The sequence below is a fragment of the Oreochromis aureus genome, linkage group 12 (genome assembly GCF_013358895.1).
Source record: "Oreochromis aureus strain Israel breed Guangdong linkage group 12, ZZ_aureus, whole genome shotgun sequence".
Classification (NCBI taxonomy): domain Eukaryota; kingdom Metazoa; phylum Chordata; class Actinopteri; order Cichliformes; family Cichlidae; genus Oreochromis; species Oreochromis aureus.
In genome coordinates this window covers 15122774-15137177 of record NC_052953.1, presented here as the reverse complement: position 1 = coordinate 15137177, position 14404 = coordinate 15122774, and the positions used below count along the sequence as shown (strand labels likewise).

At 41.0% G+C, this 14404-nt stretch overlaps 1 protein-coding gene and 1 long non-coding RNA gene across 2 annotated transcripts; one reads left to right on the top strand and one right to left on the bottom strand.

Moving 5' to 3' along the window:
- Positions 1–5106: 5106 nt before the first annotated feature.
- LOC120443048 lies at positions 5107–6276 on the top strand. The gene is made up of 3 exons (XR_005615093.1): positions 5107–5171; positions 5668–5754; positions 6149–6276. It is a non-coding gene; the product is annotated as an uncharacterized LOC120443048 (long non-coding RNA).
- A 253-nt stretch (positions 6277–6529) lies between these two features.
- Positions 6530–7813, bottom strand: htr1aa (5-hydroxytryptamine (serotonin) receptor 1A a). The gene has a single exon (XM_031727302.1). The coding sequence runs from the start codon at positions 7811–7813 to the stop codon at positions 6530–6532; it is 1284 nt and encodes a 427-aa protein (XP_031583162.1).
- Between the last annotated feature and the right edge of the window lie 6591 nt (positions 7814–14404).

The window sequence follows — 14404 nt, the reverse complement described above, 5'->3', positions numbered from 1 at the left end:
AGGTCCATACTGGCATGATAGTATCCATGATGGAAATCTCCAGTTCCACCACATCCTAAATGTGTTCTGTGAGACTGAGATATGGTGATAGCAGGGGCATTTGAATACAGTGAAGTCATGTTCATGGCATGTTATCCTGCACATCAAACCATCTGTACTCTGGTCATAAAAAGAATGGACATGATCAGCAACAACACTCAGATAGGGTGTCAAGATCATATTTCCACACCAGTACACTACCACCACCTGCACAGACCATTTTTACAAGTCGAGATGTATGCTTTCATGTTTTCTATGCCAATCTCTGCCCTTACTATCTCAATGTCTTAGCAGAAATTGAAGCTCATCAGCATCCAGAGATGCTTTTCTGCATTACTTGGTTGTAACGAGCGGTTCTTTGAGTTACTGCGGTGTATGGTCTTTCTCCTCTTACCTCTGGCATCAACAAGACATTTTCACCCAGAGAACTGCCACCCAATGGATACTTTCTCTTTTTTAGACTGTTCTCTGCAAACACTCGAGATGGTTGTATATGAAAATCCCATCAGATCTGCAGTTTCAGACCATGTTCAAAGTCACTTAAATCACCTTTCTTCTCCCTTCTGTTGCTCAGTTTGAACTTCAACAAACTGTCACAAGCAAGTCTGCATGTCTAAATGCATTGGGTTGCTGCCATGTGATTGGCTTATACAAATAATGAGGTGTTAATGAGGAGGGGAACCGGTGTATCTAATTTAGTGGCCAGTGAGTGTTTGACAGGTAAAGATACTAAATTAAGTTTAACTTGGGAAGAGGCTATAGACCCCAGGACTTTCCTACCTCTTTACTGCCACTCTTTCCTCAAACCAAATCCCTCTTTAAATGCATGCATTTGGTACGCACCTGTCAATGTTTGTACCTGAGACCGACTGGGTCTGTGACACACATCTCTCCACATCCAAACAGACAGACAGATACAGCTGCTAAAGTCAAAACTGCCTTTATGACTCCCCCTGCTACAGTAGACGTGCGCACACAAACAAGTGCAAAGTCATAACAGCCTCCAGGCAAACTAAGAGGGGCTTGTTCTGTTTAGAGTGGCCTTCTTCAGAGACTGTGTCACGCAGTCACTGTTTGTGTCACTGAGGCGTGTTTGGTGCAGAGTCTGTCCACTGTTTTTTATCCTATCAGAGTTTTAGCCGAACATCACTTATTGAAAAGGAGTGCACGATCCTCTGGGAGAAGAGGAGCAAACAGAAAGGAGAACAGATGAGGCAGCAGCAGCAAATGTTTGGCGCTTGCTGAAGGAGAGACAGAAGAGTTCTTTCAAATTTCAAACGCTGAGGTGAAGTGTTCCTCACTGGCTGTAATACTAACAATGGGGTCCGACTCTTCATCTCTCTTATACTTTTGGGTTTTTTGTTTTTTTTAAAGCAGAAAGTGGCAGAATGGATTAGATATTGTTTGCTCTTACATTCTTTTGTGTTTGCTGTCCTTGAACACATGTCCTCCATCACTGTGATGAGTTTGTGTGAGTGTGCTAGCGTGAGCAAGAGACAGTCTCATCCATCAACATTTGGACTACCCTATGAAACAGGAATGATCTGTTTTTAACTAACCTCTGTTCTCAAAACAAAACAAAACAAAACAAAACCCATACCTGAACAGACCCAAATCCTCATTTCTCCACGTCAGAGGGGGGTTTTGTGGCGTTATTTCTCAGAGCCTCCGGTGTGTGATGGGCTGTGGGATGTGAGATCCTTGAAAAAACTATGACAGATCAAAAAGACCCTGAAGTAGGAGGGGGCGAAGCAGAAACGTGTTGTGCTGAGTGCTCAGTCATATCCATGTCTCTCTTACTTTCTCCTTGTCTTTTCCTGTTACCATTCCCTTTTAAGCCTTCACGCAGTCTTCTATATATTTGGGCTTATATTAGATTTTGTATTATGTAAGTCTTCTTTTTCTATTTTAGTTTCTGCTCATCCACTCGTTTCTACAACTCAGCATGCTTTTCTTTCTATAATTTGCCTTTCAATCCACTTAGACACGAACACTTAACACTGTTTCGCTCTGTTCCTACAGAAGCAAACACACCACCAGAATAAACTAGCATGCAGTAGAGCCTATACATTTTTCCACCTTGTGTTATACTCTAATATAATGCCACTTTGAGCTTGTCCCTCGTTCACAAGAGGTTACCACAGTGGGTAGCTCTACATGTTTGATTTGGCAGATTTTTTTTTACACCGGTTGCCCTTCCTGACACAACTCCAGAGGAGTGTCTGCCTCCTTCCAGGAAAGAGAGGTGTTATCCTCATGTTAATGAGGTCAATCAGAAGGAGAATGCTCTGACAGCTTGATTGGCTTTTTATAGTAACACTGACCTTTTGTGTGTGTTTATACATCAAATGATGTTCATGTACTTTATGAATTTATTGAGAGAGAGATCATAAACAGATCAAACACCAAACTGCTGTCTTTACCTGAAGTGGTAAAATTATTTCCACTTCCTTCATGTCATTCACTTGCCATCTGAATCAGCTGGGTTTCCTTCGAATGCAACCTAAACAAGTTGGTTTATTTTCCGTTTTCCATTTTGAAATCCCTTACAAGCTAATAAACTGACCTTAAATGATGGTCCATATTTATTAGTGCAAATTGTGGGTTTAAAATGTTTCTTTTCTCAGTACACAGTCCAGGCTTAGACTGTAGGTTTTAATGGGCCTTGCTTTCCCACTGGGTGATTGAAAGGGACTGCTGTTTTCAGTCATATGATCACCTCTTTTCTCATGACCTAATCTCTGGTTTAGCCTTTTAAATGTCCAGTGTTTTTGCTGCCTTACCTCAAAATAAACAACTTAAATATCAGAGGGAAAAAAAAGAAAAAGAGGTCGTAATTAATCATTAACAGCAGGCCTACTTCTTTGTTTACAGTTTATGCACTTTCCAAATTACAGTACCACCTTCAAAGAACTTATTTGAATGAATGTATGTTCAATTTTAAGTCCCAGATGTTTGATGGTGATCTTTCTTTTCTTTTCTTTTTTCTCTTAACGCTCCATATAAACTCTATAAATGTTGGATATATCATGTGCTGTTAGAGGACATGGGTCATAGTACTTCTCAGTGTTTAAGAAGAGCTGAAACAACTGATTTTGGCTATTCTCTAACCTACAGTATACTGAAATGCTTCTATAGAATCAGCATCAAACTACAACATAAAGGCAGAATCAGCTAAATTTCACAGTTTTAGTCTTGAGGGCAGTTAAAGCAGTAAAGGCTAATCCCCCTGTTATCGATAGGCTAGCATTTTATATAAGCATCCTCCCCTCTTTTCCTCTCCTCTCCTCTCCTCTCCTCTCCTCTCCTCTCCTCTGTTGCTGGGTTGAAGGAAAGCTCCTGCGTCATCACAGTGCACCCACATACCTATATTACGTTTAAGATTCCCAGAGTGAGTGGGATTAATGCACTTCCACAACCCATCCCTTTGATATTAGAGCATAGTTCAAAGAAGGTCATCTACTTTGTAATCCCATACAGCAGGAGCAAAATGTAATGATCCTACAGTAATAATCTTACACACAGTGTGACTCACAGTTGTGAAATATACTCATTTCTGCTCATTGGCTCACACCACAATCTGTATGTGTTTCTCTGAGCCTGTTATGAGCCTAGAGGTCACAGGTGGAGGATTAATTTTCCCAAAAGCATTTTAAGTCCATTCATGTTACTCTAACCGGCCACAGAGCAAAGTGATCAGATGGAGAAGCCCGGGCATGGAGAGACAGAGGGGTTGTATGACATCCTCCTGTCCTATTAGCTTATTGTTTCAGGTGCTCTTTGAAAACTAAATTATCAAAAAAATCCAAGGAATTCTCTTTTCTAATAATATTTTAAATGGCTTTATTCTCATCTTTAACCTAAAACAAACCCCTCCCCTGTGTTTTTGGCATACAAGCCTTCATCATCCATCATCATTTATGAGGACATAATATCAGTTATCAGAACAATAATCAATGCATCAGAGAGACAGGCAAGAGACTGAGAATACATTTTTGTTTCACAATTTTGATTTAATACTTGATCACTTATGTGAAATAAATTTTATTGGCCTGTGTTGTCAGTTCCCTTTTAAATCCACCAGATGTTACACATACAAGCAAAAGCAGCATTCTCCACACTATAAGTGTGTTTTCTCTTATTCATAAACAAGCCTGACAACTGTTACTTTACAGTGTAGCAGCAGTAGGTGTGCAGTATTTAGTAATATATGTTTCCTCATGTAAAACTTTCCTGAAATTAAATGAAAAATAAAGTGCAGTTTTCTGTTTTGTTTTTATTAATTCTTTGCAAGATATTGATTGTATCTAGAAAATATATTTATTAATTGCTTATAATCATTATTATTTGATAGAGTCTTCATTTATTTGACTACTTCTTTCTTGTACTAGTACCATTATTACTGCAATGTACATTAATTAATGAAGGCCGTGAGATATAGTTGCAAGCCTTAAATTAAATGCAACAATTGGCCCATAAATTAGACCTTTATTATTTTTACGTGTGCAAAAAATGGGGGTTTACAAAACAGAGTACTGTTTCTTTCCATGCATGTGATCAAATATCCTCAAGTGGGACTGCAGCTGTTTTAATGGATTATATTTCATTCATTAGCCGTTGACACACCAGCATTCTTTGCAGGCGTTAAAACATTAATAAAACATTTTAGAATCACTAACATAGTCTCAAAGAAAGGCAAGTTTGTGAGAAGAATATAAGAGAAGGTAGAGGAAAGAAAGTTATAATTTTCCCTGGAATTATTCAAGATAATTTGAAGTGAAAACTTAAAAAGCAATCCTTAGTGAAAAGGCTCCTTGCAATGATAAAAATGAGACATACTGTAGTTTTATCTCACATATGTGCACCCAGCAGAGTATCAGCTAACTTGGCATGCCACAGGTGTCACCTGTAAATTGTAATGCTACTGTATGTCTCACATTCCTGTCTGTCCCCAGCCAGCCTGCCTTCATATCTAACCAACCTTGATGCCTTGGGCTTGGTGTGTTGCCACGGCAACGCTTCTGATAACCACCCATCTTGTGAAGAAAGCGGGCCTGATTGGGGCGTCTTCCTGAAAGTTGTTTTCCTCCTTCCTCTTTTAATGCCTGACAGTGTTTATCTCTCTATCTACTGTAAGTGGATTTGTGTCTGGGATTTGCTTGATAGATGATAGCAGTTATACAGTGAGGAGGTTTCCTGCAACTCTTTGTATTATGTGGCCCATTTTTCTGAGTAACCCTCTAAATTATGTGCTATTATGAGTGTGCACACGTGTGTGTGTGTGTGTGTGTGTGTGTGTGTGTGTGTGTGTGTGTGTGTGTGTGTGTGTGTGTGTGTGTGTGTGTGTGTGTGTGTGTGTGTGTGTGTGTGTGTGTGTGTGTGTGTGTGTGTGCGCGTGCGTGCGTACGTGTGTGTGCATGCGTGTGTGTGGACTAAATTTAGCACAGATTTTCTTGAGGTTGATGATGTAACAAGCTGTCTATGTAGTTCTCAATAAGCCTCGATGGAGAACTGCACAACAATCCTATACAAGAGAAATGAGTTTGACTCCCTCTCTTGGTTTTTCTCTGAGTAATTTTACTTTCAGTGTCAGTCTGTTGTTGTTTCTGTCTTTCTCTAACACTCAAGGGACAATCCAGGAGTCAGAAATAGAGAAGAGAGGAGGCCAAAATGAGAAGAGCCACAGGGAGATTGAGAATGCATCGTATCATAAACGTAATACCAGTTCCCATTTTAGAAGAAAAATGCCCATCTTCTTTTGCTTTCAACTCTGAGGTGGATTTGACGGCTAGACACTGGGCTTCATTTGATACCCATTTATTTTAAGACCTTAAATACACCATGCACTGATAACCTGATCATCACTCATCATCATCAGTGTGGTGGCCTGTCAGAGCAAATTGATAAGTTGCCCACTGCTTTGCTCAAGAACATAGGAAAATCGCTCATTCCTTATTATCTGTATGAAGATATATGACGAGGCATGTCCTAAGTGAAAGTGTGATATTTCATAATGGGCCTCTGCTCTCTTCTTATCTCGTTTTTGCTTCTAAACAAACATTCACTCATATTTCTTCGTGACAATCTTTGATTGCTTTTATTGTTTCAGTGCTACACAGCTCATGACATGGGACGGAAACCCCGCGTGCCTCATGATAAAATGCATGGAAACAGCACAGGACACGTCTTGCATGGCAATACAACGATGGCTGCCGTCGCATATAAGCTATATACTGTAGCTACAACACTGAATAAACATGAGCTTGTACATTAAGAGCGAAAGTTTCTATATTGACTTGTTTCACCGGTGGATTATTTTTACACCATCCTTACACACGACTAAAAGGGACTGTCCCTGAATGAAAGTCTGTGTATTTTTGTTGTTTTTTGTCTTTTTGCTGTTTTTATACAGTCATTGAACATTCCCGCTCTCTGATTAACGTATCCGCATTTAAGTAAACGCAAATGTTTTTTCCTTTTGTTACTCTGGTTATGGTCTGTGGAATTTGCATTTTATAATCTTCTTAAAAGCGTTTTGGAAGTCTTTGTTGAAGTAGGCATATATGATGGGGTTGAGGAGAGAGTTTGAATAACCCAGCCAGTTTATGACTGCGCCCAGCCACTCGGGCATGTAGCAGCTCTCTGCACAGAAAGGCAGTACTAGTGCAACGATGAAAAAGGGCAGCCAGCAGAAGATGAAAGTTCCCATAATGATGCCGAGTGTTTTCACCGTTTTACGTTCCCTGGCCAGCGCGATCTTTCTCTTCGCCCCCGAGTTCTTTTCATTCATGTTTTCATAGCCATGCGAGGAGGACTGAGGAGTGTTGGGCAGAGGCAAGTGCGTCTTTGAGTTGCTGATAACTTCTATGATCTCCAATGATTCGCCCTCGTCTCCATGCTTCACCGCGCCATTTACGCACGGAGAGCTAGATTTAGACTCATCCCCGCGCTTCCAGCCTTTGCCGCCGGCCTCTCCGTTGGTTTTCTTGTGAAAGATGGCCGGAGACACACTCAAGCACTTTTCTGACACTTTTGCTTTCTCTGCTTTCTTCACTGTCTTTCGAATCCGAAACCGAGCAGCTCTGAATATTCGTCCGTACAGAACCAACATGAGGATAAGAGGAATGTAAAAAGCTCCAAACGTGGAGTAGATGGTGTAGCCCGGGTCCTGGCTGATCATGCAGGCGTCGGGGTCTGCCCTGTCTTCGGCGCTTCTCCAGCCTAACATAGGCGGAATAGAAATTGAGAAACCAATTAGCCATGTGACGCTAATCAAGAACGCAGCTCTCCTTGGTGTCCGTTTATTTACATAGTCAATAGGGTCCGTTATGGCCCAGTACCTGTCCAAAGCAATTGCGCACAGATGCAGGATGGATGATGTACAACACAGTACATCCAGAGAGATGAATAAATCACAGATCTCCTGCCCTAGAGTCCACTTGTTTAAAACCTGATACAGGGCCGCCATTGGCAGGACCAGCACAGAAACCATGAGGTCTGTCACGGCCAGGGATCCGATCAGATAGTTGGCCACATTCTGGAGAGATCTCTCCAGGGCGATGGCTGCCACGACGCACGCATTGCCAAATATGGAGCAGAGGATGAGGGCCCCCAGGAGCATTGAGGTAATAATCTGGTAACTCAGCACCAGATCTGGAAGAGACCCGGACCCCGTGCCATTCTCACCCCCGTTCCAGTCGGCAACCACGTCCCCCCCACTGGGGTAAACACTGGTCGCGTTGCTGTCGTTGTAGCTTGTGGTTATAAAATCCATAATGCAACCACACACAGAGCGAAACTTTTCCCAAAGTAGTGGGGAGTAGTGGAAGAATAAGCAGGAGTCAGTCAGCCCCCTCAGACTGCTGCTGCCGCTGTGCGTTTTACCGGGTCCATCGGAGTTACCGAGCTCGTGCTGTCGCTCTCAGGACGCATGACGCAGACGTGTTTGTGAGTGCGTGTGAGGGGGCTGTGTGTGTTGTAGCCCATGAGTGTTGACAGCCGGGTGCGCACACTGGTACTGCGAATCATCTGAGCTTGGTGACGCCGTGAATTCATTTATACCAACAGCTTTAGGTACGTCAGACCGGGAGGAGGTCGTCCTGGAGGTTTGTGCCTTTACTCTCCTTGTTGCTTAGTTTTTCATCACAGACCGTCGCCGAGGGTGCAGAGAGCTACTGTCCTTTTTGTATCTCCTTTATTTTACTCTTTGGACTCACTGACAAAAGTATTTTGTTTATTTATTCATTTTTTAAAGTTTAGTTTTAGCCTTCATCGGCAAGGGTTGGTATCAGCCAGAACTAGTAAACAGGATTTTTTCTTTTCTTTTTTTAATATAACGAGATATCAGAAAATTAACTATCAAATGAAGCAAATTTGTCGTTGGGCTACCTAAGACGGAAACATTTTTAAAAAGAGTATCTATAGTCGGTTACCATGAAGTTTTTGTGTAAGACAACTTCGTTTGAAACGGATCTTTAAAAATATATTTTAAAACAGTTTAAACTACAACCGAGAAATGCGTATAGCGTGTTCACGAGTGGAGTTTTGCAATTTTGATGTGAAAAGGAGAAAAGTTGTCCAGAGCGCTGAAAAATGTCCAGAGCGCTGAGAGAAAGATAGTTTCAGGACCAGGGACAGCTCCTCTGCAGTCCTGAAAGGAATGCTGCTGCCCTCTGCTGTACTCGAATGATATTGCACCAAATGGTGGACGTTGCTCCATCAGTACATATGAGTTCAGGGTAGGTTGTGTGCGTACATTACAGGAAGGAGGGGGTTCCCTTGAAAACAGCTGTAGCCCTTGCCTTGTGTTCAAGTGTATTCGAGCCAACAAATAATGCCAGCAATGAGTCAGAGTGGAGTCTGAATAACGCAGTTAGTGAGGAACTTCTCAAAGTGGAGGGATGGAGGCTGTGGGTGAGCTGTCTGTTATGAGGTGATTGTATGGAAGATAAGTGAATGTAAAAAACGTAGTTAAAAAAAAATCTTAAAAGTTCTGATTAGAATTCCACACAGAGGCCAGTAAGGCCAGGTGATCATTAAACATTTAAAAAGAAAAGATATTTAGATGAGAAATGTCAATTTGGGAAAAGGGCCCTGAAGTGAATTTTCTAGCTAGAAGCTAGAAATGACAAAAGCTTAAATGGAGAAGAAAATATGTATAAACAGAGCGCATAATGGGCAAATTATATTTTCTGTATTTGTGGAAATAAGTTTTTTTCCTACAAACTGATCACAATTCCCATTGCAATAGCCAGACAGTAGTATTCCAACCTTTTTTCACTTTCATCAGACTGTGTGCAAAGCATATGGCTCAAGAATCCAGAATTTGGCAGACCTGGTTTCTGTTGTGGATGCTACAGTGAATTAGCTTATGACTAGCTAAAGGGTTACCGTTGTTCTAAAGTGACATGATTGTAAGATTATTTTCACCACATTTTTTTTCAAATCACTAAAGCTAATTTGGGATAAGACTCATCCAACACTAGTTCCAGCCTGTGCCTCCAGGTGCCCCCCCGCCACCAAGGATAATACTCAACATGTTTGAAAAAAACTCCAGAGTTATGTTTTAAAAACATTGTTCTGCATTCTTTTTGTACGATGGTTTCAGTTTTTAGACACTTAACTTTGATTTTAACTGCAAGAATCTATCAATCAAAATGGGTGTATTCTTTTCCCATCTCTTGAAGCTCCTGAAATACCAGTACAAAGATTAGTCTTAAACTTTCATGCTCTTTCTGTATAATACTTGCAGTGTGTGTGGAAATCAGTTGATACGACACAGGTAAATATAGCCTTGTGTTAAATTTGAAGGGGGAGGGTATGCGAGGATGTTTTAAAACATATTACCACTTTCAACCAAAGAGTGGGGAATCAGAAAGAACAAAAGAGTAAATCAAATTAAAATTTGGGGTTGTCACTGTGCCATAAATGGCACTTGTTCTCTTCCTTTTTCAAGGTACTTGGCAGGTAGGTTGTACAAAGCATCTTTGAGTGCTTACCACTGTTCTTTTGTATAACATCTGACTTTTATTTGTCTCTTGATGTAATTCCAGATTGACTGCTTGGCATTGAGGGAGCCACTCAATTTTCTCAGAATGTCAGCGAAACCAAAATCTAAGTAACGGAAGTACTTATTACAATGACAATTTTATCAAAGACAGACACCTTTAAAAGGATACAAATTACCCTTTCTTGTCATTTGTCTTTGAAACAATTAGACATGACAGTCACTGCAAAAATGATAAAAGCATGTAATAAAAGCTAAGTGCTGAAAAAAAAATCAGGATAAATTTAGTGCTTTCATTTAACTGCTCTATAAGTGATGGATAAAAGATCAGATTGCCAGGAAATGATAAATACATTAAAGAGACAAGACAATAGACTGATGCAACAAACTGACAAAACAATCTGGCAAAAGATGAGAGGAAATGGCAAGAATATAATGAGAATGAAGGAATAGAAAACAGGTGAGGGAGGTGTGAAGAGCCACCTTCACAATGGGAAAGGGTGGAAAGGATGATTATTTTGATAACTACTAATATATAACTTCATGTAATAACCTTTTTAATAGAACCTCAGTTATAAAGCAGGCTCCTTAAATTCCAGTAACCAAGAACTCATAAATTGTTGGGATTTTGTCCTGATTGTTGGAGTTTTCTCTGTATTATTGTCACATCTTTACCCTACAATATAAAGCAACTTGAGGCAACTGTTGTTGTGATTTGGGCCCATACAAATAAAAATGCATTTAATTGAATGTTTTTCATGTACATCTTTTTTAATTACTTACAAATTCAGACAATTCCTTGCTTGTCTTTCTCTGATCCAGCCCAGGAAAACTAAATTCTGCTGTTAACAGCAGTAAATAATTTCTTATTCTCTTCTTTTCTTTTTTCTTTTTTTAAATAAAGGAACAAAGCACGATTTTATTTGGTATGGTAGGATTTTTTATTTTAATTCAAGTCTAAAAGTTTGCTAGACCACTGAAATGCTTTGACAAGGAAGCAGCAGCAACACATGCACACACACACACACACACACACACACACACACACACACACACACACACACACACACACACACACACACACACACACACACACACACACACACACACACACACACACACTGTGCTGTGCTTATCAACCAGTAAGTGAAAAAAGCTGACACCACGGTTGTGGGCATGAGGGGAAAAAAGGTGGCTCTGGCTATTTCACTTCATTTTTGTGAGTCTGCTGGTTCCATAGTGGTGTGCTTTCTATAGGTCACGAAGGACAATAGCAAGGCCTTTAACAGTGCACCTATTGCAGTGGGGCTCACTATGGGGACTTTGTCTTTGTCAACAGAGTGGAATGCCCCAGTGGGCTAACAGGGGCAGGATAGAGAGCACCACTGCTCACCACCTCTGCACTCGAACAGTCCCTGTAGCTCTTAATAAAGAGCTTCAATCTATACATCCAGAAGAAGTGGGAAAGAAGAGCAGGAAAAGGATGACAGGGGAAAAACCAGGCTAGCTGGGTGAAGTTGCTTCAGATGTCTTCCACTGGTGGGCGAGGTGCTTTGAATGAGCCATGATGAGCTCCCACGTGGGAGCTTCTAGTGTAAATGGCTCGAACAGAGATGGATGTAGCGAAGCTGAGGATGCTGGTGAGGAAACCAGTACTAATGAGACTCACACACCAAAGGTGGAGAGATCTAGGCAAAGAAGTGTAAATCCAGCAGGCGAAGGAAGGTCAAGCAATGTGCTGGTGAGACCTGCGCTGTCAGGGGGAAAAGCACGCAAAAAGACCTGCAGTGAGAACAACAAAGGAAGCTGGAGAGAGCAAAACCAAGACAGGGGTGAGGAGACAATAACTGCTGGAGATCTGGGAGGCAGAGAAAGAGGGAAATGCATGGAAAGAAGAATGGCAGAAAGAGATGAAACACAGGGAGATGAAGCACAGTATAGACAGAGAAGAGAAAGCACTGGAAGTTTGTCAAGTAATAATTCTGATCTTCAGTTAAACAACATTTTGGAACTTGGAGAAGGATCGAGCAACTTGCAGAGAGGACACACCTGCTCTCGACTCCAGGGCACTGGCTGCAACTGGACCTTCACTTCCAATTCAAACGCTCTGTCCCCTCGGTTTGCTACTCATACCAGGTCCATACCTCGGTCACCTCAGAGACCTTCATCCAGACCAGCTGCAGGAGACTTGCACCTCTACTCACTAAGTTCACTCAGGGAGCCAGATCCTTTCTGGGTGGAGGTGAGACCAGGGTCAGCAACTGGACGATCTTTGACCTTCTCTGAGCTAAGAGGGGAAGAAGAGGATGAGGGTGATGAAGAGAATGTGGAGGATGGCGATGAAGGAGGCAGTGGGGTGGTAAGGGTGATGAGTCAAAGCATGTCCTCAGCAGTGGCGCAACCTTGTGTTCCTTGTGAGAGGAGGATGAGTAAAAGGGAGAGGAACAGGATTAAAAGTCTGCGGAGGAGACAGCGGAGAAGGGAGAAATGGAGACAAAGTCAACAGCAAGAGAGCAGACAGGTGACTGGCACTGTACACTGACATCACAGAGGTTTAAGTATCACCACAAGACGAGTCACAGAGCCGGTTATTAGATCACTAAATGATCTAGTAATTACTAGATCCAGTAATTAATACCCAGGATAATATATTTTTTAATATGTAGTCTTTATGGACTTTAAGGATTAAAGACACACCAAATACCAAATGTTTTTAACTGAGTAAGTCCTGAGATTTATACTCAGGCACATCACCTTTAAATGATTGAATTTATCTACTTAAAGATGTATTTATAGCACAACATGGTAAATAAATAAAGAAATAGAGGCTGCACGCACATGATCATGTGGTACAAAACAACAGGTACAAACAATAGGCCTGTTGTTTTTGTTTTTGCACTGCATCTATTTTTCACTGCTTTTACTCATGGTACTTTATATTACAGCATGTGACTTACACATGTGTGTGTGTCTGTTTGTTTCATCTAGACTCTGGCTCTCGAAAGCTATATCAGCAACCAGCTCATTTCAATAGCCATTGTGTGCGCGGTTTAAAGTGGGGTTACATCTGAATTAGTTGCATGATGAGGCTTGGGCAGAGAGCCCTTCAAAACCGACCAGACAAAAGAGCAGATTCCATTTTGATTGGCTGCTGCAGAGCTGCAGTCACGTTGGCAGACTGAAATTACTCTGACTGCTCTGTTACCGAAAGTCAAATTAGTTGCTCCGACACTTTCGTATGATCAATTTCCTAATCCTTTGTCCTCCTACAGATTGTGCTGTTGTTAGTTAAGATATTTCTCTTTGTTATTCATTGGACTTGGTGTGTAAATAAACTGGGTCATGCGACAGGACCTCAGCACACCAGCAAATCTACTTGCATGGCTGAAAAAGAAAGGAAGAAAATCCAGACCTACTCCAAAATAAAATGCTGTCGTGGGACCTCGAGAGAGCTGTGCATGAACAAATGCCTGCAAATCTTAGTGAACTGTAGCAACGCTGTAAAAAAGAATGGCTCAAATTTCCCCCGCAATGATGTGAGAGACTGATAAAAATCATACAGAAAACCATTATTTAAACTTACTGCTGCTAAGAATAGTTCTGCAAACTACTGAATGATGGGGGTGTGCTTGGTTTTTCATAAGCTGTGTCTCCATTGCTGTATAGGCTCGATAAATAGAAAACGACACTGTAGTATATAATGTGTTGTCGTTCATCTGAAGCTGATAGACTCTAGCAAAAACCAAATGATTTTTTTATTATGTCCTAATAATAAAAAAATGATGGATTTTCAAATAGATTTGAAGGCGGGTGCATTTTGGTGTGCACTGGATGAAGCCAGCTAGCTTCTTCCTTCCTTCCTTCCTTCCTTCATTTATCCGAAGCTAAGCCAATCGTCGCCTTGCTCCTGCTCCACACTTAGCACACCCTTATATATTGATCTTCTCAGCTAACTTTCAGAAAAAAAAACATTTTTTCCTTAGACTGATTAAGACATTGAAAACCCAACATATATTCAATATTTTTTAAACAATTCATTTTAATACCCAGTACCCAGTTCTTGCTTATTTATCAGAGTCTTTATTTACAATCATTTCTCAGCTCTGTGAAAATTTCTACTGACAGAAATTTTGCACTTATTCTTAATTGGGAGAATATAAAAACCTAGAACACACACTGCTATTGGGCACACTGGTCAGATACCCCAGTTTTGATTTTGGATTTTCACAATGTGTTTTAACAATATTCTGTACAATACAGAATGTTTTACTTCTTTATCCCCTTTTTAAACTGTCTTCACTTACTGCATCTTATCATGCAGCTGCCTTCTTGGTTTGTGCTGGCTTGTTTGAATTTGTT

Bases quoted from the DNA above. Each gene is read 5' to 3' on its own strand.
- htr1aa (XM_031727302.1), bottom strand. From the start codon at position 7,813: ATGGATTTTATAACCACAAGCTACAACGACAGCAACGCGACCAGTGTT.